At 35.3% G+C, this 25,886-nt stretch overlaps 1 protein-coding gene across 3 annotated transcripts; it reads left to right on the top strand.

The window, feature by feature from the left end:
* Positions 1–430: 430 nt before the first annotated feature.
* On the top strand, positions 431–25,886 carry RLIM (ring finger protein, LIM domain interacting). 3 transcript variants are annotated; one of them, XM_077145453.1, is made up of 5 exons: positions 431–636; positions 2,545–2,608; positions 16,292–16,484; positions 17,639–17,722; positions 18,967–25,886. In XM_077145453.1, the coding sequence occupies exons 3-5, from the start codon at positions 16,316–16,318 to the stop codon at positions 20,541–20,543; spliced, it is 1,830 nt and encodes a 609-aa protein (XP_077001568.1). In that variant the 5' UTR covers positions 431–636; positions 2,545–2,608; positions 16,292–16,315; the 3' UTR covers positions 20,544–25,886. The 3 variants fall into 3 exon arrangements, with proteins under 3 accessions (XP_077001568.1, XP_077001567.1, XP_077001569.1); XM_077145454.1 differs by lacking the exon at positions 431–636 and adding an exon at positions 849–866; XM_077145452.1 differs by lacking the exon at positions 2,545–2,608.

Below are 25,886 nucleotides of genomic sequence, written 5' to 3' on the forward strand. Positions count from 1 at the left end.
ATCTACAATAATGCTTGACATACAGTTGGCGCTCAATGTTGAATAAAAATTAGGATGCTGTGCGAGCTAGTCCGGATTAATTGTGTGAATCGACTCTAGGTGAGGCTAGTATCACATTTGTCTTTCTCAAAAGAGGATTTCAAACAGACACATTATGACGTCGTTCACTTTTCAAAATGGGAAAGTGAAGATTCCCACAATTCTCAGAACTCGAACTGCTTGCCACAGTTCAAAATGGCGGAGGAGGGTGGGGCTGGTCACATGGTGGGCGTAAGCGTAGCTTTCCTTTTCCAAACCTCCGTCCGCCGTGCCGCGTCGTCTGCCATCCTCCCTCCCCCTCTCGCTGAGTATTTTCGAGGAATCGACTGGGATTGGCTAATGGGCCGGGAGCAGGGCTCCGAACGTGGACGCTTAATCATCACTTCCTGTTGTGGGCAGTCGTTTCCTGCGCTGCTTGGTAACAATGGGGAAGATAATGGCTGCCTGAGCAACGTCTGGGAGCAGGCGCTGGGCTAGAGGCGGGTCTCAACCAGCGACTCAGCGGAGGCGGGCTTGAGAGCCGCGGTAGAGGAGGCGCGAAGGAGCCTCGGCGGCGGTGGTCCAACCGACCGAGTCAGATCTTGACACTAAAACCGAGTAAGTGAAGAATTGGGAATCATATGAAATGGATGTAGAGAGAGAGGAAGACAGCGGAGCCTCTGCTGCCGCGTTCTCTCAAAATGGCCTATGTGGCGCATCGTGGCGGAGGCTCAGCGCCGCTTCCGGACCCCAGGCGCCCATTGCTGTGGGGGGCTTCTTGGCGTAGTTGCCGCTGCCATTTTAGTTGGGTAGTGTAGTCGGCAGGTTCTTTGAAGAAGGGGAAGGAGGTGGGTAGGTGGGTAGTACTTCCTTTCCAAGGCCGCGCTGAGCCGCAGCCGGGGCCCTTTAGAGCCTTAGGAATTTGGGGAGGCGGTTTCCAAGTGTGGGCCTTAGGCCTGAGAATCTTTTATCGTCCAGGTTTTTGTCTTCTCCAGAGGGTTCCCTCGCCTCCCCGCCTTTTACATGGCGTGCTTGTGTTAGTGAAAAGGAAAAAAAACCAGGCCGCAGTAATTCAGATGCAGGGAAACTCTTGGGCCTTTGAATTTCCCAGGATTTGCATTTTTCAGGACCCCATTTTGAATCCTGCCGGACACTGCCCATTGCCCCATGGGGACACGATGACATCTTCCCAGGACCTGAGGCAAATGTGGCTTACTCCCTGGCTCGAACTGAAAACTCTAGCGTACCCGTTGCCAGATAGGAGTGGAAGGAATAGCCTTCCCACCCACCCATCCCCCGCCCCAAAAGGGAGGGAAAAGCTGTTGCGTATTTGTTGTCTTTCCCTGGGTAAGGTTGGGAATAGGGCCAAATTATTTTCAAATTAATTTCCGTTCTATCAGCCAACAACCCAGCCCTTCCCCCTCAAGGAAAAAAAAAAATAAGGGTCTCAGCTTCTGCGGGCGGTACCTGCCACGTACGCCATAGCTTAGTAACTAGTATTATCCGGTTGGGCTTCTGCTTCCTGAATACTCAGTCCCCTTTTCCCTTATGCTGATTAATTTCAAGATGGAGGAGACAGCCACGTTCCTTCCTTAGACAGTTTCACCATACTTATTCCACAGGTTAGTCCACGAATTTGAGGCCTAGCAGGGCCTTACTTATTATTTAGGTCATTTTTTTTTTCCAGCTCTGGGCAAGAGGAAGCATTTATACTAGATTGTCATCTACCGTTTGCAGGGTTCCACTATATATATATATTTATAATATATAATATAATATTATATATATATATATATATATATATATATATATAGTGCTGGAAATAAGGAGTCTGCATTTCCTGAGTCAGAATTAACCGCATTGGTTTTAGATGATTGAATCAAGGAATAAATAATAAATGTACTACTACTAATCATTTCTTTGGCTCTTAGTGATTAAAGGGAAAATTACTATGCATATCCCCCTGTCAGATATCTTGTCTGTACTGGATGACTTGAAAGAAGGCAGGCAATATTATAGCCAATAGTAGTAATGAATTTTCTAAATTGTAGAAATAGACTTAAGTGCCCAGGAAGACCAACTTAACAATTTTAAAAATATGATTTTAGGACATTCTCCACTGACTTAAAAACGTTTCAAACATTCTTTAGCTTAGGATGTCCTGATATTTTAATACCTTGGTTCCTGCCTTTGGCTAATATAATGTGCTGAATAAGTCCTTGAAAATGTCTATCAAAATCTGAAAATAATTACTGGTTTGATAAGGAAAGGCCTACTTTAAGCAACCTTCTATTAAAAGGTAGTTTGGCTGTCAGCCTTTTTTTAAGGAAGTATTAACATCTAAATCCTGGTTCCCTCTGAACTTGGTTTCCCCAAATACCCTAATACTAATACCAGGTTGGGTTATGGTGTGTGTGTGTGTGTGTAACTAAAATACATAGGATGTCAATTTTTTTAGGATGTTTCTATTTCAAAGAAAATGTATATCTTATAAAAGAGAGAATAATGGATTCTTTTTTTTTCTAGAGCAGAGAGTGAAGAAAACTAAAATCCAGTTTATTGTATTTCAATACTATGTCATAACAGTCAGGTAATTTATTTTTTGTTGCGTCTCCTGATGATTTATTTATGTGTAGAATGCATGTTAAAACTATTCTGTAATAGAATGGGCTCATTGATATGTTAGTTGGTGTTGGGTATTTCTTCATGATGAGAATGGGTACTTTGCACTGAGAATTCAAGGGGTAATGTTCTGAGTAGCTGGAAATCACCAGTAATTTTCCTGTGAATTTTCTTCTTTTAAACTAATGCCAGAAATTTGCCCATTACCTGTGTGTAGAACAGAAAAAACAAAAAAGAAATTTGATGTCTTAAATCGTTGCTGGAATGAGATGGATATGAATAAATAAAATAGTGTTAAATGTTTATTGCATAACTAAATGAAAGATCAGTAACTATCTAAGAGGAATATAATCTTTTGCATGGCATTTTTTACTTTGAGATTCAAAAGTCATAATTGATGCATAATACTCTAATTGATATAACTCCTTTCATTATCATCACCATCATCATTGCTAATGTCGCCACATAATTTATTGTTCTAACCAAGACACTTTGAGAGCAAAAGAGACATTAATAGTTATACCTGGACGACAGGTGCAATGCAAACCTGGATTGCCCAAACAGACTGGGGGGAGGAGAGTTAGCCTAAATTTATAGCAAACACCTATTGAATGCTTAGGTAGTAAGCCCTTTGTTTTCCATGCATTATTGTATAATCCTCATCACAAAGCCTTATGAGTATGTTAACTATTTTACAGAGGAAACTGAGACTTGGAGAAGAGGTTAATTTATCCTCAGTTAAATAGCTACTAAGTGGTAGAGTCCCCATTTGAACCCAGGTCTGCCTGTTGTCGAAGTCACTAAAAGTTAATTCCTCTAGACTTGGTTATTCTCTAATTAGATGAAAAATACAATAAAAATTAAATTACTAATGTTTTAATTTAGAACTCTATAATTTGTTATACCAAAAACTTTCAACACTAGGTCTGCTTTGTGAAACAGGTGAGACTTATCTAGGAATTGTCTTTTTTGGCTTTTTCAGCATTTAGCATTCTTGATGTAATTTGAAAATTAATTTTTTAATCAGATTTAATTTGAAATTAGAAATGGTTTTAAGAAATTACTTAGTGAAATAATATATAGATCTGTTAGGCTGGCTGGATATTCTTTTAGGTTAGTGAGCATGTAATGAAGCCTTAAATAATACAGTAGGTCAAATGGGGCAACTGCATTTATGGAATTGTAATGCATATATATTTTTTCCTTAGCACTGGTGGATTGGGATATAGAGCAAATCACTGACCAGCCTCCTATCCATAAGAGTGGATAACAAATTAGAAAGTGAAAAGTCCTCCATCAAACCCCAGTGCAATGAGGTACTAGAATTTTGGGCCACTGCCTAGGACGGGGACATGTTGTTCTTTTGTAAGTTTGGTTTCTTAACATTTCTGTATAACACAAAGATTTCCAAACCTTTATGGCCCATTGATTTAAAAATTTATCTAGGTTACATAATCACTTGAAACAGTAATACCTTGGTGTCCAATTTTTCCCTTGTTAATTTTTTCTTATTCTTGAATGTAGAAGTTTCCCAGATTTGAGTAAGTTGGAAATACATTTAATGAACTTGTGGTTTTCAGCTTAAAAGAGATAATTGATATTTTTGCTGTAGAATTTTCTCATAATTTAGAGTTCCAAACCAAGATTTTAATTTCATTAGTCACATGTAGAACCTACATATGTGGGCGACAGATGTCTGTAGACAGTGTTTAGGGTGTATATAGATTCATGGACCTCCTGCAATAATTTCACGATGATATGTTTGGCTGCTATTACGTTTGACAGCCTTAATGGTTTTTGCATGGTGATAAACATACTTTCTGTGAGACAAAGGAGATATTTATGTTTAATGTTTTTAATTTTTTCTGGAGTGAAAAAGGCCTTTTCCTCTTGATCTCCAGTTGACAGGAAGAAAGGAGTTGAATTAACTGCAATTTTCAATTTTTATTGATCAGTTTCCTTTAATATTGATTTAACTAAGATGACTGTAGAAATTCTCTAAACTTAGGATGCTTTTGAGAGTGAAAGACAGCCATATTACTCCAGAACAGCAGGTGTAAATCTGGACAAACCAGGAATATGTGGTAAATCTTGTCTTATCATTTCTATGTAGGAATACTAGTTCAGGAAGGAGAATTGTCAGCATGGTTGATCTTAAATACAAAAATGTTTTCCTGATAACATAATTATAACAGTCATTGGTGTAGATAAGTAATATTTTCTTTTACGGTTAAGTGATTTTAAGTTTTTTAATTGGCTTTAACAAAGGTTTTTTGATGGAACACTCTTGTGTCCTTAAAATAGTAGTTTAATTACTGGTGAGCATTGCCAGTAATAACAACTTACTTTTATAAACATATGAATCTTTGGCATTTTTGAGTCATTTTTTTGACTTCTTGGGAATAATGAGACCAGCAAGTCAAAATTGAGTTCAAGGATAAGACCAAATTCTAATTTAGTGATGTAGCTTGTTAATGAAAGAACATGAGATGGATAATTGAAGGTTAAATTCACTGTCAAAAAGTACTTGAATGAGATGAAATGTCATTATAATGGTTTCCTCTTTTATGCTAACTTAATCATGAATTGGCGTGGGGTTTTTTTCTGCTTTGATATGTTAACATTCTTAATACTCTTGGTTTACCTGTTTTGGAGGGTGTAGAAGTCATAATTCTTTTCAAGCTGCAAATTAGTGTACTTCCTGCCAAGAGATAAAAGTGGCATTTCTGAGTCCTTTTAGTTTCTTTTTTGTTGTCCTCTTCAAGTGACAAAGAAAAGTGAGGTTAAACTAACACTGCCATTCAGATAATTTTTTTTATAATCTCTTACTGCTATAGCAGCATCAGCAATGATAGCATCCTGTGATAAGCCAATAATAGAAATAATCAACATTGTATTTCTGGTGAGAGGTATCATAAAATGAGAAATAAAGGCAGTGAAACTACAACTCTTCCCTGTTTTGTTTTATAAAGAAGGTCCTTTATATTTCTCTTCAAAAAGATAAGATAATCACGAAAGGGGAGCTAGAAGTGCACAATGAGGGAAATGGTAGTGAGAAAATCACAGTTTCTAGATCATAGGACAGTTGCAAAAACAACTTTTAAAACCCAGTTCAAAAACTTCATATGTTGTTTCTTAAGCTTTATTTTTCTGACTTATTATGAATTGTGACCTGGGCTACATCTTACTCACAGTCACAAATGCATAGAACTGGAAGTTACTTTCTAGATGATTTATCCAATCCTCTGCTATTGGTGGAGAGATCCTAAGGCACAAGAAGTTAGATAAATTGGCCCAAATGACATAGCTAGTTAATGTTACAGCCAAAACTGGAACCTGGTGTCTCCCATTTTTTCCTTTCTTAAAGCTGAATTCCCCCATAACCATGTGTAGAATTAAAAAGCTGTCTGGTTGTTATGAACAGCCTGTTGCAAATGATGTAAAATTTTAATTAAACATTCTATCTTTGAAGAATCTCCAGTGACCTTTTGGTGTCATGATGCATGATGGTGCTTTATATCTTGATCTCAAATTCAGCAGTTCTTAGTGATTTAACTTTTGTTGTGCTTTTACCACCTTATGCTTCATTTTAGTGGTGGTTTTATTGAACTGATATTTTCTTTGAATTATTGACAAGGGTCACATGACATTAATTCTGATCTCCTTTATGAAGTTCTTAATGAAACTCTTAAAAACAGAATGATTCTTGCTTTCTCTTCAATCTGATAAATTTTTGTATGGAATACTTAATGATTTTTTTAAAAATTGGCATGTTATACTTTAAAATGGTATTGATTTGGAGCTTGGATGAGCATATGGAGAAGTTGAAGATGCAGAGCATACTTTAGTAGTTGATGTTAGGTTACCTTGATTCCTCCCTCTCTTTTTTTTTTTAAAAAAGGTTATTTTTTTCAGACTTTATTTATAGACATGGTTTATTTTTTTAATTGATAAGCATTTGACTTGAAGTTTATTATTTCAGTTTTGTAAAAACTGTTTTGTTGACTATATTTTTGATGCCTTAAGTCTCCTTGATTGGTGCTTCTATGCATTGTGTCCATCAAATATAATGAATATGTATATACTTTTATACTTAACCTCAAATCTCCTCACTCATTAGTACTGAACAGCAGTGTTCCGGTGACTTTTTGCCTTAACCTCATAAGACAATTACATTTTTAAAAGATTAATGTACATTGATTTGGAAAATTAAATGTGATACTACTTTTGGCAATAGAGATTTGCATAATCTCTATTAATATATAATAATGACTATGGGAGAAATGAAAATTACTAACAATGCTTTAAAATTCTCAAGGTGAGAAAATCTGTTTTAAATTACCTAGTTACTAAGTGAATTTCAGGTTTTTTTTTACCTGACTTTTCCTCCCCAGAAGTAAATTTACCTGTGCATATATTCATTGACAAAAATGAGTGGGTTTTTTAAACAAATGGGCAGAATTTCTAATTTGGCTGCTTGTTTTCAGGAATGTACTCTGAAAGAAATAAGACTAATACAATATATTTATCTAAGGGGCAACAATTTAAAAGAAAAAACTAAACTAAATTTTATTTATTTAAAAAGAAGTCCTGCTGGGTTCATGCTGCTTTATAAAAGGTGTTCGTCTTTTTGGGATGTTTTCATACAAGGAACAAGCCTGGTATAAAAAAGTCAGTGAAGTTGAAGTGAAGACTTGCCTATTGAAATTGAAGGAATATATTTTAAAGTATATAGTCTTGAGATACATTGGAAGGCGGTTGTAGTTTAGTGGGAGGCTAACTGGTTTTGGAATCAGGCAACCTAGATTTAATTACTAGCTCTTTCTACTTACTAGCCACATGGTCTTTGGTAAATCATTTATTCTCTCCCTGCTTCTGTTTCTCATCTGTAAAGTAGGGTAATGATTCTTCATAGAATTGTTGTGAGGATTAAATGCAAAATAGGTGAAAGGGCTGTGTAAATATTAGGGTAGTGATTTACTTATAACTAGGGGGAGAGCTTAGTGGTTTAAAAACAATTATATATTGGGGGTGTGAGTGTATTTCAGTGGTAGAATTCCCACCTGCCATGCAGGAGAACTGGGTTCGATTCCCAGCCCATGCTCTTCCCCAAAACAAACAAGCAAGCAAACAAATGAAAAACCAAACAAAAGCAAAACTTCAACAAATGGTGCTGCAATAAGGGGATACTCACATGGAAAAAGAATGAAATGTGACCCCTGCCATACAGCATATAAAGAAAAGAACAATTATATATTCATTCTCTTAAATTATGTTTTTTAAGGAAGCTTTTCATAGAAATATGTAAGTTTAGAAATAGCTGATGCTAATAATCATTCTCAACCCAAAATTTCTGACTTAGGCCATAGGAATACTATAATTGAGAGTAAGATAAATAAATTTAAGATTCTCTCTTTTATGATGTTGAAGGGATTCCTTTTTGCTCAGAATAAACTGGAAATGTACCACAGTGTTGTTCACTATAGAGTAGAATCTGAAGATCCCTCTTGTTAACATATTTCTTCCCTGATATATTCACACCAGAATGGAGAAGGCATTTGATGATCATTTGGACTCTTCTTCCTTGACATCTTTGGGGTGTTAGCCTTTAAAATGTTTGATTTCAGTTAGAGAATAGTGGCATTATATCTACCAGGGACAGAACTTGTTGTGGTTTAGAGATACTATGTTTCTTCACTTATATTGCTTAAACAATGAAGAACTGCTTAAAATGAGGCCAGGCTCATTGAGTTTGTGTGTGTAAGGTTATTTTACAAGGCATTTGAAGGTATTCAGGAGTGCCTTTTATTTCTGAAACTAATTACTTCTAGTCCAGAGGACTTCTGCAGTTGTTTGAACCAAACTGACCCTTTAAAATGTCCCTATAGGTTGTTTTTTTTTCCTGTCCCCTAACCAACTACAAGGAACAAACTGTTCCTTTAATGGAATCCTCTGCCTTACTAAAACAGTGTGTGCACTGTTAATAAAGCCTTGCCAGTTTGGGTGCAATTTTGAAGTAACGTAAGTGTGCTACAGGGATATCATGTGGGGAAAATATTTTCCTTGATTTTCTCTATGTTTGGGAGGATTGAGGGAAATGCGCAGCATGCAATGGAAGTAATGGTAATTTGAATTTGTTTACTTGTTGCTTTGTGAGTGTATCTTATTGTTAAAATTTTGTGTTAAAAATCAGACGAAACCAAAATAAAAATTCCTCTTGCTTGGAATAAACTTAAACTCATGCTCATGAGGTAGGAAATGTTCAAGATTAAAAAGTCTTTAAAATTACAGTATTAGGAGAGTTTTGAAGGTATAATGCTTTGTCTACAGTTTCCATGTAGGAAATTACAGAAATTCTAAAAGGTCAAGAGTGAATGTTGAAGATTGGTGAACATAGGAAAGAATAATCTATTCTATATATACTTGTAGCATTCTCAATGTTATTACTTTATTTTCATAAGACATAAAAGGAATGTATATATGGTCAGTTTATGGAACATGAATAATATATTAAGAATTCTTGGAAACTCTTTCCATATGTGGGATATCTTTACCTTAGAAATGCCTTAAAACTGCACTGTCCATTTTGGTAGCCACTAGCCACATGTGGCTACTGGAATTGAGTTCTTAATTTTATTTAAGTTCCATTAATTTAAATAATTTGAAGCAGTTTAAAATATTTTTCCATTAAACACAACATTGTTTTGGTAGGACTGCATTTCACTTTAGCAGTTGAAAATTTACTATCTGAATTGAGATGTGCTATAAGTTTAAAATACCCACCACATTTTGAGGACTCAGTATTAAAAGAGGTAAAACATCTCACTAAATATAAAATTTTTAATTTTTATATAGGTTAACATGTTGAAATGATAATATTTTGGATATGTTGGGCAAATAAAATATATTATTGAAAATAAACTTTTTTTTTTTTCATTTTTAACATGGCTGCCAGGGAAATTTAAATTGTATGCATGGTTGGTGTTATATTTTATTGGAGTGCTGCTTTAGAGAGTTAGAATATTTAGAGAAATGAACTCATTGGATTCAATTAAGTCATTTTTTTTATTAATTAAAAAAATTAACTAACACAACATTTAGAAATCATTCCATTCTACATATGCAATCAGTAATTCTTAATATCATCACATAGATGTATGATCATCATTTCTTAGTACATATGCATCGATTTAGAAAAAGAAATAGCAAGACAACAGAAAAAGAAGTAAAATGATAATATAGAGAAAAAAATAAAAATAAAAATAAAAAATACAAAAATATATAAGAAAAAAAACTATAGCTCAGATGCAGCTTCATTCAGTGTTTTAACATAATTACATTACAATTAGGTAGTATTGTGCTGTCCATTTTTTTTTTTTTTTTAGAAATCATACCATTCTACATATGCAATCAGTAATTCTTAACATCATCACATAGATGCATGATCATCGTTTCTTAGTACATTTGCATCGGTTTAGAAGAACTAGCAATATAACCGAAAAAGATATAGAATGTTAATATAGAGAAAAAAAATAAAAGTAATAGTAAGAACAAAACAAAACAAAATAAAAACCTATAGCTCGGATGCAGCTTCATTCAGTGTCAATTAAGTCATTTAAACATCTCTGGTGGGCAGTGTTGTGCTAGTGGCTTTTTGATGCGTTTAAAGAGCTATAATTCTGATTCTTTCCCTAAAGGAAACTATTTAGGAAAAAAAGACACATAAACCTTAAAAAATATGAAAGGTTGTATAAAGCCAAAAGTGCCGCTTTAGTGGCACACATGAATGTTATATGCAGAGATGGATGGAAAAATTTCTAGGTGGAATAGTAATGTTTCTTAGGAGGTAAGATTCATTGAACCTTGAAGGATGAATGAAATAGGGAGAGACTAAGAAGGGGCTGATGGAACACCATTAGCAGAAGTGTGAAGGTAGCAAAACACAAGGTATGTTGGCGGGTGAGGGTGGGGCAAATTAAGTGGATTGGTCGAGCCAAGAAAGTGTTGTAACAAAATTGTGTTGTGCAAATATATAGCTTAATATGGCCCTAGGCCCAGAATGGAAAACCAAGAGTCTTTTAAAATCAGTCTGTCCAAACTCCCACCTAATAAGAAATCCTCTTTAATATCCAGCCTCTGCTTGAATATTACCAGAGGCCAATAGTTTACTTGCTTCAAGAGGCAGGTTGTATCTCCATTTTTGAACAAGTTTATTAGACTGTTGTATTAAAAAGGAAGAGTTATCCGCTTTCATGTTTCTTCACTGTTGGCTCTAGTTCCACCCTGTGGTTCTGCTCTCATGTTACAACTTTCCAGGTATTTGAAGATGGTAATCATGTCTACTTTTAGTCTTCAGGCTAGACATTTACAGGTAATTCAGCCATTTATTTATGATGTTCCTAGGCTTTTCACCATCTTGGTCACTCTAGATACTTTCTTGTTTGTCAGTGTCCTTTCAGAGGGTTTTAAAAAGTTTCAGATACTCCACATCTAGTCTTGCATGGTAAGCAACCTGTGACAATGTTAGGTTTCTTTAGCAGTCAGGTCAAACAAGCTTCTTATTGAGCTTGTGTTAACTGAAAACTTCAGATCTTTTTCATGTGAACTGCCAAGACAGGTTCTTCCCATACTGTACACTTTTTCCATGGGTTATTTTAGCTTGTTAACCCTTAATAACGTGCAGGGCAGCTCATAACATCGTCATTTTTGGTTGATTTCAGCCTATCCTCACAGTCCACTGAGAATTCAGAATATTTACTTACCATATATATCTTTTTTTTTACTTTATCATATACGTCTTATATACTAACTCCAAGCTTTTAGTTTTCAGTGGGTTTGGTAAGCATGTCCTTAACAGAATCATCCAGATGGTTCATTTTAAAATGCTAAAATTTATAGGACTTTTTGGCTGGTTAAGACTCATCCATAATCTTTAATAATCTTAATAAACAGCTGAATCTGTTTACTATATTGCTGTCAAGCTCTTAGCGACTCAAAGTTTATTCTAGAATCAGTAGCATCAGTATCACCTGGAGGCTTATTAAAAATGCAAAATCTCAGGGCCTCAATCCATACCTACTGAATCAGAATCTGCATGTTAGCAAGATTCTGTGTGTGCGCTGAAGTTTGGGAAGTGCTAAACTAGTCCACATTTCTCCACAACTATAGGATGAGAAATCATCTCAGATCCTGTATGAAAATGAAGCTACAGTAAGTCATCAATTTTATCATGATGTCCCTATCACAGAGGTTCTCAACTGTGACTGCGGATTACCCATAGATGTCTGGCCAACCCCAGGCAAAGCTCCTCCGGTGATTCTGATGTGCCAGACAAGGTTGAGAAGCATCTGTATGTAAAGCAAATGCGGTTAATTTGGCAGTGAACCTTGCTTCTGGTGAACATATTTTTTTTCTACGTCTGCAATAGAAAAATCTATTGCAGAATTTTTCCTTGGGTTGATTGTCAGATTTTGCTGCTCTATAGTTTCTAGTCTTTGCTTTATTTTAAAGATGAGATAATTTTTAAAATGTAGTCTAGCATCTCCTATGGTTTCAGCATTAGAAATTTTGTAGGCTTGGCTTTTGATTCTCTCTTTGAAAGGAAATTCTTCTTGTTAAATAAAATAAAAACAAAATAGGAGTTGAATGACTCCACCTTCTATCTTTTATTAATATGCCAACTACCCCCTCCACTCACTTCAAGACCCCTTTCTTGTTTCAGATTCTGTTTTTTAAAGCCTTTTTTTTTTTTTTTTTTTTTTTTTTTACATATTTCCTTTATTTTTGCAAGTTTCTGCTCCTGGACTTTAACCTTCCTGATGCTATTCTTAAGACTTTGTGTCACTCTTCTTACTGTCCTTGGTATGTGAGTTTTCTGTTATCTTTGGTTCATGTCCTTCAAATGTATGAAATTAGCAGAGGTTTTTGGCTTCTTTGAAAGATTTGTATTTTTAGAACATTTCAACCCTACTGAGTTGTGTTCTTTTAATAAATTAATTTTCAGAACTATCCTTTCTACTGATCTTTCACACATGGATTTTGTCCTAACTTTTGTGTTGCTATCGTTCAGGATATTAAGTGCTTCAGGACATTAGCCAGATGTTACTGGTGTTTTCTTTGTTTGAGGAAGAGTGACTGAAGTTTTTTTCCTTTGTGCTTTTCTGTATTTTTGTTGTTATTATAATTACCTGCTTACCATTGCAGAATTGTGTAACTTGGGATACGTGTGAAAATATTTGGTGGTTTTGTCTGGCCCATATAACTTTTATAAATGGCTTCATTTAAACTGCTGATTTCTAGTCTTCTCAGAGTTTTTGGTTATTGCAAAATCAAAAATTCTATAAACATTTCTGTGAGTTAGTCTTACCAAAATTAAGGAATCTTAGTTGTGAGATTTGTTTTTTATATCTGAAAAAGGATTTGTTTTTATTTTTCTCATTAGTATTGACTTCTGAACATTCTGAAACTTCATATGGTGTGTGTGGCATGTGTAGGAGTTAAAACCTCGTACCAATCATGACTACTTCTTTTCTATCAATCAGATTTTCATGTTTTTGGAGTTTTTTTTATTATATTGAAGTTAAATAAGATGAATCTGGTGTTAGAAAGAAAAAGATTAGAGAATGATTTTTTTATTTGTAGTCTTCTATTTTATATTCTTTACCATTGCTTTCAGTGTGGTTGGAAATGTGCCAGTAATGTAATTTACATACAAATAATGAATGATAAACAATTTTGGCTATATGTATTACTTAGAGCTGAAGTTTGCAAATGTTTTATATAGCTAGATAGTAAATATTTTAGGCTTTCCTGGCCCAAAGACAAAATTGAGGACATGTGTAGTTACTTTTATAAATAGAGAAAAGCCGAATTTCTACAACTTATTGCTGATGAAATTCAAACTGTAATAATAATTGAGTGCAGTGTTTTATGATTGAGGTCTACTAATGACAAGAATTGCTTTCTTTTGGGGGGATAGTATTTTGCTTAATTGGGGTTCATAGTGTTCCTTATAAAATTATTTGTTCACTCATTAATGCCGACTTGAAATGAGATTTTACATGTTTCATCTTTGAAAATGTCTTTTCACACTTACAGGAACTGCCAAATATTAATATCAGTGCACACACATATAATTTTTTTTCCTTTTTTTTGTATGTTGTATGGCAGGGGTCACATTTCATTCTTTTTTCCAAGTGAGTACCCCGTTATTGCAGCACCATTTGTTGAATTTCGTTTGTTTTGAGGAAGTGCATGGGTCAGCAATTGTACCGGGGTCTCCCACATGGCAGGCGAGAATTCTACCACTGAACTACTCTTGCACCCCCTAAGCATATAATTTTAATGATGCATATTCATCCCTTAGAAGGCATTTGTCGAATTGTGTTAGATTTAGATTCTTCTCTTGATATTTGCCTTTTATCATGTCATTACACTGCAGAGTTATCACTTCCAGTCAAAAGTTAGGTGGAAACTCCTTAATTGTACTGTTAAATTTGAAATTTCCTTTGTATTTGCACTGAGGTTCAGAAAACGGTGCTATAACTGCAGTTTGTACTCAGAAAATATATCAACTATAAATCTGTATGGGAATGCAGGTCTCTTCTTATAACTTTTGACAACACAGTAAGTGTATAAAGCAGCCTGATGTTACTTGTGATTCCAGTGTTAGAGATCACTGAAGTGACCTTAACACAGCATAAGTTTCACGTATAAGCAGTATTTTGTCTTGTGATATTAGGTTGAATTCATTAAGAAACATTATCAAGTTAGTAGCAAAAGCTAATTTCCCACACCATCTGTTGTTCTGTAATAGTTTTCTTATTCAAAAAACATTTCAGGCTCAGCCTTGGGCACAAAAAAATCACAGTAAAACCTTACCATTGCTAAGCTGTCAGTCGGCAGTGTGTTAGAACAAGTCAGGATACTCAGCTTTATTTCTGTATAATTCACCAAACTGATGATGGTTAAGTCCCCAAGAGTGAATGATGTTCAGCATTGACACGTAAGGTTCAATAACATGACAGATTCAAATATTTTCTTCAGAGTACCTGCTGATAAATAATACAGTGAATAACCATAGACTTTACATATCTTATATTTCGCAAGCTTTGTAAATTTCTCCCACATTTTAAAAGACATAGACATCCATTGTAAAAATTTTGACAAAAGCATAGCAAAACTAATGAAACCTATACAGAACCACTTGAATTTTAGGTGTATTTTTTTCCTAGTATTTGTATATATACTGTTTAGATAGCTCTTTAGTTAACAGGAACACTTTCCTGTCTTTAAATATGAATTCATAGAAATCTCTCATTTGACCACAGTTTTTTTTTTTTTTTAATATTTACTTCCTTTTGTTCCTTTATTAACATTGGGTTATTTTTTTTCCTGCTCTACACATATTTTTACCACTGTTTTGGTTATATCTTAGCAAATTCCACTTCAGTTTGTACTGAATTAGTGTGTTCTCAAGTTTGAAAATATTCTCACCTGCATTTGTTCCAATCAGACTATTTATAGAGCCTAATTCTTCAGTCACTTCAAATTCTTTGACACATAACTGAATAGTGTCGATAACATTTGCATCAAGGGCCAAGAAAAATTACTTAAAATTATTTGCCCTTTTTCTCTTCAATTGTTAATTGACATTGCTTCCAATGTCCTCAATTTTTTGAGCATCACTCACCAAAATGCTAATAATCTTGTTTATTTTCTCTGGACACATTTCTTTAGCTGCTTCAGTCAAACATGATCCAACTCAGATGGCTTTCCTTGCTTAGCTCACAGATGAGCCACTTTGAAACTTACTTGGTTAAAGACTCATTTTCATTTTCTATTTTTGAGATGAGATATTTAAATTTTCAAATTTTTCATATCATAGCTTTCCTGTGACTTGGAAACATTGTGATTAGTGCTAGTAATGTCAGCGTTTAGTTTATTACTTCGGCATATAGTGTTGCATAATAAACAATACTTAACCATCTAATCTAATCAAATGCTCTACACTCCACTGTGTCTTTAGCATGACATTCAGTCTGCTTTTCTTTTGACATAATAAGTATGCACTGGTAATAAAAAATGTTGTAGTGTGGTGATATGTTTGGCACTTGAAAGTCTGTCAAGTTATAACTGCATCACTATGATTTTATAGTGTGCAAAAAAGTGCAAAGCAATGAGAATGCCACATTCTTGTGGCAAAGTCTTTGTCACAACTAAACTGCCATCAAGCATGAAAGCAGTCATAAAATATATAAATGAATGTGTATGGCTGTGTTCCATAAAACTTTGTGGACAGCGAAATTTGCATTCCATGTAATTTTTACACATCACAAAATATTATTCTTTTGTTTTTTAAAACTTTAAAAAATGCTTTGAAAGTGTAAAAACCATGGTTAGCTCACAAACATAATAAAAACAGGTGGTGGGACTGGATTGGCCCACATACTATAATTTGCTGACCCCTGCCCTAATCCTTTCCTAGTATAACATTGCTTTTCAAGAGTTTTTCTGTTATAAAATTTCATTCATTTGAGGTCGTAAAATCCACATCTTGAGCCACATTCTGGATTTTCACATAATTGAAACTGCTGTATAGAATACATGCTAGCTATTCTGTTTTCAAGATTAGTTTCCTTTCTCCTTTTAGATAATTTTCCACTTGTTCATCAAGATGGAAAACTCCGATTCCACTGATAAAGGAAGTGGTGATCAGTCTGCAGCACAGCGCAGAAGTCAGATGGACCGATTGGATCGGGAAGAAGCTTTCTATCAATTTGTAAACAACCTGAGTGAAGAAGATTATAGGCTTATGAGGGATAACAATTTGCTAGGCACCCCAGGTATGCTACATGTAATTTAAGAATTTATGTATGTAATTTACTGGTTTTCTAAAAATCTGTTTCTTTAGCCATTATTAAATATGATTTTAATACAAGGGATATAGAATAACATTTACTGCTGTACTTATTACCTGATTCCTTTTGCTCACATTTGGAATTATTCTATATCAGATTTTTAGGTTGTGAATTACATTATGAATTTATAGTGAACTGAATTGAAAAGCATAAAAGCTGAACAGTCTTTCTGTTTGTTTTATTTAACTTACTAGACATGGATCCAAGTATGAAATGCTAATGAGAATTTCAAGACTTTTGGACAGACTTGCTTTATTTTTTGTCATCTCTCATTCCTTGAATATGTCCCAATGGTAATCCTCCAGGACCAGCCTTCAGTGAAATTGTCAGTTAGAGCTTTGTGCTTGGTTGTTTCTCTTTTAGGTCCCATTTTTTATCCTAGTTTAGAATGCACCCTCTCTCTTCATCCTCCATTATATTTAATTCTAACCTTTTGGTGACTGCTTAAATTTTAAAGGGGAAGGTTTTTTTTTTTTTTTTTTTTTTTTAAAGAGGGAGGAAGGGAAGGAAAGACAGAGAGAAGGAAGGAAGGAAGGAAGAAAGGGAAACATCTTTAAACATTTTCTTGTTTTATTGTATTTTGTTTGTTTGTTTGTTTTTTACATGGGCTGGGGCCGGGAATCGAACCGAGGTCCTCCGGCATGGCAGGCAAGCACTTTGCCCGCTGAGCCACCGCGGCCCGCCCCTAAAGGGGAAGGTTTTAGCATGACTTACGAGAGGGTGTATGTTTTAAGCCAGCAGTTCCAGACTTGAATGGGAATGCATAAGTTGGAGTTCTGGCCCTTATTTGGGTATGGCTTCTGATAAATGTGTCTCTTACTGAGTCTCAGTTTCCTCCGTTTAAAATGCAGATAACAATATCTGCTATCTCCTGGAGTTCCAGTTTTTGAAAATTATATATTGTATGCAGAAGCACTTTGTAAACTGGAAGAAACTTATATAAATACAAGTTGTAATATTATGCTACCAAAGAACAGGTTTTACCCAGGTTGCTGCTTTTTAATTTCAATCTCAGAGGGTTAAAAATCAGTCACTAGTTTTCATTTGTAATTTGACAAACATTTTAAAACTGTTTTCAGGTGAAAGTACTGAGGAAGAGTTGCTGAGAAGACTACAGCAAATTAAAGAGGGCCCACCACCACAAAACTCAGATGACAATAGAGGTATATTTTGCTTTGGAGGTGGGGAGATGGAGTGGATATGGAACTTCATAATAGTAAATGTCAGCCAAAGATTATCCAGAAATGGTGTGAATTTAATTTGGGCCTGAGTAACTGCTCATAAAAAGAGCTGGTATTTACTTGATGTTTGGTGAAAATGTCACATGTTTTTTTTCTGTTTCACCTTGGGGTTATTTTGTGTTAATTGGGACATAGAAATAGCCTATTTAAATGTGATTTTTTTCTTGGTTTTCCACTACCATTGAAATTTCCATATACTTACTGAAATACTCCTTCTACATGGACATGTGACTTTCTTACCAGCAAAAGTAAATGCTCCCTGTTCTAACCCAGTGGATCTCAACAGGGTATGATTTGTGTCCTCCAGGGGACCTTTGTGATATCTGGAGACATCTTTGGGTGACATACCTGGGAGAGGGGTTGCTACTGACATCTAGTGGGTAGAGGCCAGAGATGCTGCTAAACCCACTGCCCCACACAACAAAGAATCATGTGGCTCGAAATGTCAAGAATACTGCTGTTGAGAAACCCTACTCTTACCTCAGGTCTGGGTTTCCCTCACATTGTTACGTAGGGACTTTTGACTAACTTAAGAAGCTATGAGAACATTCTGGCTCTTGAATATGCCATTATAGGTACTATGCTAGCATTAGACTATTCATTTACTATGATCTTTGATACCATATTGATTTAAAATATTGGTAACGTTAATAAATACTTTCAAGCTTGTAAAGCTTGTTTATGTTTTGCAACATCTACAGCAATCTGGCATTTTAAAACAACCTTTGATATTCTCAAGGCACTTAAATCAAGAGCTTGGTCTAGTAAAGTAGATCAAGGAAAATTTGAATTAAAATATTAGCACTGGTGTTTACTGTTTACCTTTTTGATTGCATTAATGTTTTGACAGTAGATTGAAAAAATGTTGTCTTCTGAAAGTCCCACAGTGGATTTGCTAGGTTCTACATATAAAATACTGAAAATAGACTTCCTCCAGTTTCCCTTTTTAAAAAATAATTATCTAAATTTCTGTAGGATTAACCTGCTCTTTTCAAGTGGGATTGAAACTTTCCTGCGTTTACTTGCAAATCTATGTACAGTGTGGTAATGGGGTAATCTGTCCATGACTTTTAAGTTTTTTAATACAAAGTTTCAGAGTGCTATTATGATTGTCCTAATTTTGGCAGTTCCTTTCTCTTCCTCTTCCCTCCGCCCTTTTTAAACAGGTGGAGACTCTTCAGATGATGTGTCAAATGGTGACTCTATAATAGACTGGCTTAACTCTGTCAGACAAACTGGAAATACGACAAGAAGTGGGCAAAGAGGAAACCAATCATGGAGAGCAGTGAGCCGGACTAATCCAAACAGTGGTGATTTCAGATTCAGTTTAGAAATAAATGTTAACCGTAATAATGGGAGCCAAAATCCAGAGAATGAAACTGAGCTATCTGCTAGACGCTCTAGTGGAGAAAATGTGGAAAACAACAGCCAAAGGCAAGTGGAAAATCCACGATCTGAATCAACATCCTCAAGGCCATCTAGATCAGAACGAAATTCAGCTGAAACATTAACAGAAGTCCCACCTACTAGAGGTCAGAGAAGAGCAAGAAGCAGGAGCCCAGACCATCGGAGAACCAGAGCAAGAGCTGAAAGAAGTAGATCACCTCTGCATCCAATGAGTGAAATTCCACGACGATCACATCATAGTATCTCATCTCAGACTTTTGAGCATCCTTTGGTAAATGAGACTGAGGGAAGTTCTAGAACCCGGCATCATGTGACATTGAGACAGCAAATAACCGGACCTGAGCTGCTAAGTAGGGGTCTTTTTGCAGCTTCTGGAACGAGAAATGCCTCTCAAGGAGCAGGTTCTTCAGACACAACTGGCAATGGTGAATCCACAGGGCCAGGACAGAGACCTCCAACCATAGTCCTTGATCTTCAAGTAAGAAGAGTTCGTCCTGGAGAATATCGGCAAAGAGATAGCATAGCTAGCAGAACTCGGTCAAGGTCTCAGACACCAAACAACACCGTCACATACGAAAGTGAACGAGGAGGTTTTAGGCGTACGTTTTCACGTTCTGAGCGGGCAGGTGTAAGAACCTATGTCAGTACCATCAGAATTCCTATTCGTAGAATCTTAAATACTGGTTTAAGTGAGACTACATCTGTTGCAATTCAGACTATGTTAAGGCAGATAATGACAGGTTTTGGTGAGTTAAGCTACTTTATGTACAGTGATAGTGATTCAGAGCCTAGTGGCTCAGTCCCAAGTCGCAATATGGAAAGAGCAGAGTCACGGAATGGAAGAGGGGCTTCTGGTGGTAGTAGCAGCTCTGGTTCCAGTTCTAGTTCTAGTTCCAGTCCTAGTTCCAGTTCCAGTGGTGAAAGTTCAGAAACTAGCTCAGAAATATTTGAAGGCAGTAATGAAGGAAGCTCATCATCAGGTGCCAGGCGAGAGGGTCGACATAGGGCCCCAGTAACATTTGATGAAAGTGGCTCTTTGCCCTTCCTTAGTCTGGCTCAGTTTTTCCTCTTAAATGAGGATGATGATGACCAACCTAGAGGACTCACCAAAGAACAGATTGACAACCTGGCAATGAGAAGTTTTGGTGAAAATGATGCATTAAAAACCTGTAGCGTTTGCATTACAGAATATACAGAAGGCAACAAACTTCGTAAACTACCTTGTTCCCATGAGTACCATGTTCACTGCATCGATCGCTGGTTATCTGAGAATTCTACCTGTCCTATTTGTCGCAGAGCAGTCTTAGCTTCTGGTAACAGAGAAAGTGTTGTGTAATTAAGATCTGAACTCTCAGCTATATAGCTGGTATAGTGATGGGCAAACAGGAATCACTTGCTTTATGCCCACTTTTTGAGTGGTGCTTAAATGTAAAGTAACAACCTGAATTGAGTCATTGCTTTCTGAGCGAACTGTCCTTTCTCCAGTTTCTGTTCCAGAATAAAAGGAAATATTTGAGAAGCAACGTTTTAGGACCTAAAAATCTGATTTCAGTACCAGTTGAATCAATAGCACCTCTATATTACTGGTAATTTATCATTCATACTTGTCAATTTCTCCCTTGTTATCTTAAAAAGATCTGCCTTAGCAATGGCTCCTGTCTGTTTCATGTTGATCTTTAAAGTTTCCCATGCCATAGAGAGGGGCAAAGGAAATTCCCAGTTTAGACTAAGTTACAGTACATGTTTCATAAGTGATTGCTTAAAGCTAAACCATTCCCAGTTATTAGTTGACACAAATTCAGCTACATTATGAGTACCATTTGTTCACCTTTCAGACTAGGTGATACTGGACATGTCAGTGTAAATAACACTAAGGTTAGGATCTTCTAAGTGTATAACTGTTTTCCTAAGCCCATCACTGTGGCACACTGTAGAGTGAGCTTATAGTTTAATTGAGATATTTATCTTGTGGAAATATTAAAAAGCCTATGCTTGTGTAAGTGAGAAAATCACATTCATTTGTTTAAAAATGTAAAGCTATTTTGTAGAGGCTCAGTACTTTTTCCAATGCACTGTTGTATTAATGCATTAAAAATTGTAAAGTACCATGCTTAGAAATGAGAAAACTGCTTTTTGTGAGCCAACATAGTAGAAAACACACCAAACAAAGTACAAAGCTGCTTTTGTAAGTGTGTAGTTGTCAAGAGCAGAACATATCTAATATTTAATGTGTGTGAACAGCTACTGTAATGTGCAGAGGAAAGAACAGAGTGCAGAATTTAGCTGCATTTTAAAGACCAATGGAAATTGTGTGTTTTAACTTGGATTTAGGCAGGAAATGAAAGATGGGAGGAGTAAAGAAATCTGTTCTGAAGAATTTAGACTTTTCATGAACATGGTAATAATATAGACATGAACTGTTATATGCAGTGAGGTTTGCAGAAGCTTGACACAGTATTCTTGAGTATATAAAGTAGATCAGCAAATTTGTTAGAGCTTTGGTTCAAGAGAAACAGACCACTACAACCTAGCGCAAGTTAAAGTGATGTTCTCATAAGTCTGCTCCTCAAAAGAAAAACAAAAAGGTGGAGGAAAGAGACTGTAAACCACTTTTAGCATAAGAATCAAAGTTGGTACAGATGTGTGTGCTAATAGGCAGGTCTCAAATTTGCATTGCTTTTTGAGGTTTGTCATTTAAGGTACCAGTGCACACTTGTTAATGTTTCATTACAATCTCTATAACACAGACCTAACATCTCATATTTAAAGGCCAGTTATTAAAGAACTAAGGGATTTTTGTCCCTCTTTGTTGAAAGTGAGTCATGTTGGGTTATTTGAAATTTAAATTTTAATTGTGCTGCCTGTATTTGAAGGTGAGACTGTTGACTCACTATGGGACAGGCATTTTTTGTTGTTTTCTTAGTAGTAAGAATAGATTTGTGAAGAACCCCAGTATTCTTGCTGATTTCTCTTTTGAAGCTGGTTGGGGTTAGGATTAATCTGACTGGAGCAGATGTTTGCTTTTCTGGGAAAAGTTATCGGGCCCAAAGAGGGATTGAACATGTCCTTGACCCTTAATAAAGTGAGCTAACTACCAGACATGGTTAAATACTTTACAAAATAAACAAAAAATCTGCTTTAGAAATTATCTGGCTACCTTAATTGTTATCAGCTTAGATGTAGAGATTTTTTCAAAACTCATTCTCACGTTTTCCTCTAGCTTTCAATCCTACCTAAGTATCAAGGAAGTTTACTTGTAAACTTGGTAGTTGTTTACTAAGGATATGTACTGCTCTTGCAAGGAAATAATGTCGAAACAAAGCTTCATTTATTTTTTTTAATATAAGCAAATTTCACTGTTTATGGCGCTTATATAATACATTTTATCTTTTAAAAAATTTGTCCATGTAAAAGTCAGGATTCCTTTATATTTGTGAGCCTCCTTGTCTCCAAAGGGTATAATCTATGGTTTTCAGATCTGCAGGATAGTCCTTGATTTGCTAAAAACAAATTCATTTTTCTCCTGGTATAAAATATTTTCCATTATTACAAGGGTGATAATTTGAAATAGTTTTTCAAACAACTGCAGCACATTCTAAGCATAAAAGAAGGTTATTGACAACAGGTACCTCCCTACCCTCCCAAAATGTATTGCTCATTTGTGAAGTATTAAAGTAAGAGATAAATCATTAGAACGTTGGTTATGAATGTAGATATTGACGCTATTCATAAACACTGGAATAGAATTTTAAGTTTTTAACCTTAAGTAAATGCACATATCTGACATGTGCATGTGGACACCTTTTCGAATAGCACTCATTAAATTCCAATGTTTTGTGTAGAATGAATGCAGATATTTTAGTGGAATTTGCTACTTAAGTTTATTATTTTGCAAAGTCCATGACTAATATATACTTAATATGGTTATGGATATTGAAGACAAGGTCATTTGTAGGTGTCAGATGTAGAAGAACAAAAATCTTTTCCCACCAGCATCTACACACCTATTTACTTAAGGGAGCATTTTCTTGGAAAAGACATTTCATGTTGTATCTTTGCACTTTTTCTTCATTACAGAAAGATTCTGTCTTAAAGATCTGGTTTGAACTTCATGCAGTAATAGGAATAAGTAAAAACAATGTTGGGAGGTTACATTGTTCAAAGCATAGGGAAAAGTACTAAAAACTATTTCCTTGAATATTTCAGGTTTTTTGAATGTCCACTTACTAGTATGAAATGTTTGAGGTGTTTTATTTAAGCCCAAGAAACTGACAAGGTTGAGATTTATTAGTACTTAGAAACAGAATTGAGTAAGTTAAATTAAAAGTTTGCAGACTTGATCTGTAGCAACACTAAAAGAGCAATGCTGTTAATTTGGAATATTTCCTCTAAAACAAAACACATTAGTTATACCTCAGTGGTGTTAATGGAGGTGGGTATTGAAAAATGTTCACATTAGTGTTGGAGTGTAATAATTGTAGAGTTAACAAGAAAAACGTTTATTGTCAGGAGATTATATATAGTCTCCTTTAAAACATGATTATTGGAATTCATCCATATTTTAAGATTAGGAAACTGGTTAGCTATTAGTGTTACCTCCAGTAATGTTCGATTTTTTTTCCCCTGAGAAAACATATCCTCTTCGTGCCAAGTGTTCTATCCTAGTGTCAGTGTCTCAAATTTCTGAAGGGTTGTCAGTCAATGTACTTTGTATTTAACCACCTGCTTCCCATATATCCATAACATGAAAATGGGTCAAGCATCAGCCATGGCTTTCAGACATTTCCCAAAATACCCATGTGATAGGGAGGTGAATGTTGCAAAATGCCTCTTAAAAAAAAAACATTTTTACAGCTTGCTGGAATACAGTGGCATCTTGTGGTTGTTGTTACTTTTCTTTTAAAGATGGAGAAAAATTTTATTCCCCCTTTTTTTCTCCTTTGTTCTTTGTGAACGAAAAAAGATTCATGAACTGCCTTATTTTATTCTTTAAGTTTTACCTTACTGGCTTCCCTGTCAAATGTATTACCAATATTAAGTACATAGAAGCCATGTTTGCAGGGCACTTTTCTTTTATTCTTTCCTTGTCTTAAAAGATTATGCTGATTGCTACTTTCTGAAGTATTCTATACCTTAGTAATCAAAAGATTGATAAGGCATGTGTTAAAGTGTCAGGTTTATTTCCCTTAAGTATAGTATAATATTTCAGTATGTTTAACAATAACAGTGTTGTAATTCATTGAGTTAACTAGTAAATTGCATACTTTTGGAAAAAAGCATTTGAAAATGTAAACATAGTGTGCTTCATTTGGAAAGTTAAAGCACAAGATCCAAGGAACTAGTATTTCAGTTATTTTTAAATCACGTTTTTACAAGCAACTGAGAAACAGCTGGGGGTTCAGTACCTACCCTTTAAAGATTTTAGCATACTGAAATTAATTCTTTTTTAAAAAAAAACAGGAATAATTCTAAAATATTATCACATATTCCCAGTAAGTAATTGATTTTACTTGCTTTAACCCTGAATGTCTACAGTATAGAATAGAACTCTTAATGGGGTTTTAGAATCCTGAAGGGATAATAACAGAATAGTGCATCAGTGTTATGATTCTTTTCACAATTATATAGGTGTTTTGATTCAATTCTGAAGGAAATAGGCATAGCCTCCTATACTCTCAAATAAAAATTACAGTGAGATATTTGGTTTTGATTAGGATTTGTTTACTATAGACCCACAAGCTATTTTATAGTCACTTGGATTGAGTGACAAACATCTTAAAGACAAGCAGTAAAAATGAACTCCCATCATACCACTGTGCCTAGTTATTTCAAGTTTCCTCTCAGTTCCTCATCTTGCAGATTATTCCAATACCAAGGTATGGTTGAACCAGCTGCCCAGCCTTAACTCTATATTTAGTGCCCCTTTACTAACATCCTTCTAACTGATTTGTGTATGTTTTAACTGTCCAATGTTTGGAGTTTACCTCTTGAGAGCTCCATTTATCCGTGGTGCTGCTTTTAAGATGTAGGGCCATGTGATCAGGTATCAAGTTCAGTAGGTACGCAATTGGCCTGGTTATGTATCTGTGCCTCTTCTCTCCTCCCAGAAAGAGCTGCTTTGGTATAGATGTTTACTTGGATTCATATAAATGGGCAGCAATCTTGGAAAGCTTTCTGAAGCCTGTAGGAATCTGAAGGGATTTGGAGGGGGAACAGCAACAAAGTTGCCTTTATGTCTTTGAACATGAAGCACATAAATAAATGTATGTTCTGTAAAGACTAAAGTGATTGTTATACCAGGGCTTCCTGATCTCTGGGAGAGACTTTCAAAAAAGCAGAAAGGAGCACAAGTGAAGTTCATTTGGTTGGCTTGCTTTATCTGGTTTCTCATTCTTTCAATTTAAACCTGAACATAACACCCATCTCTAATCTATCCAGCAGACTCCTGGTTGGGAAGCCCTGTATTAAATTTCGAAAATGTACCCAGTTTTCATTTTTTGTACAGTGCTTTACACTTGCTAAAACTTGTTTAATGCAAAACAAGACCTTGAAAGGTCAGTCATATTAAAGTTGATTTGATTATTAATAGTTATCTTTTAGGAAGAAGCTTTTTCCCTATGTAAGATGTCATACTGCAGATTTAAAATATAGACTATCAATAAAATGCATGAAGTGATCA

This window comes from Tamandua tetradactyla, chromosome X (genome assembly GCF_023851605.1).
Source record: "Tamandua tetradactyla isolate mTamTet1 chromosome X, mTamTet1.pri, whole genome shotgun sequence".
Lineage (NCBI taxonomy): Eukaryota > Metazoa > Chordata > Mammalia > Pilosa > Myrmecophagidae > Tamandua > Tamandua tetradactyla.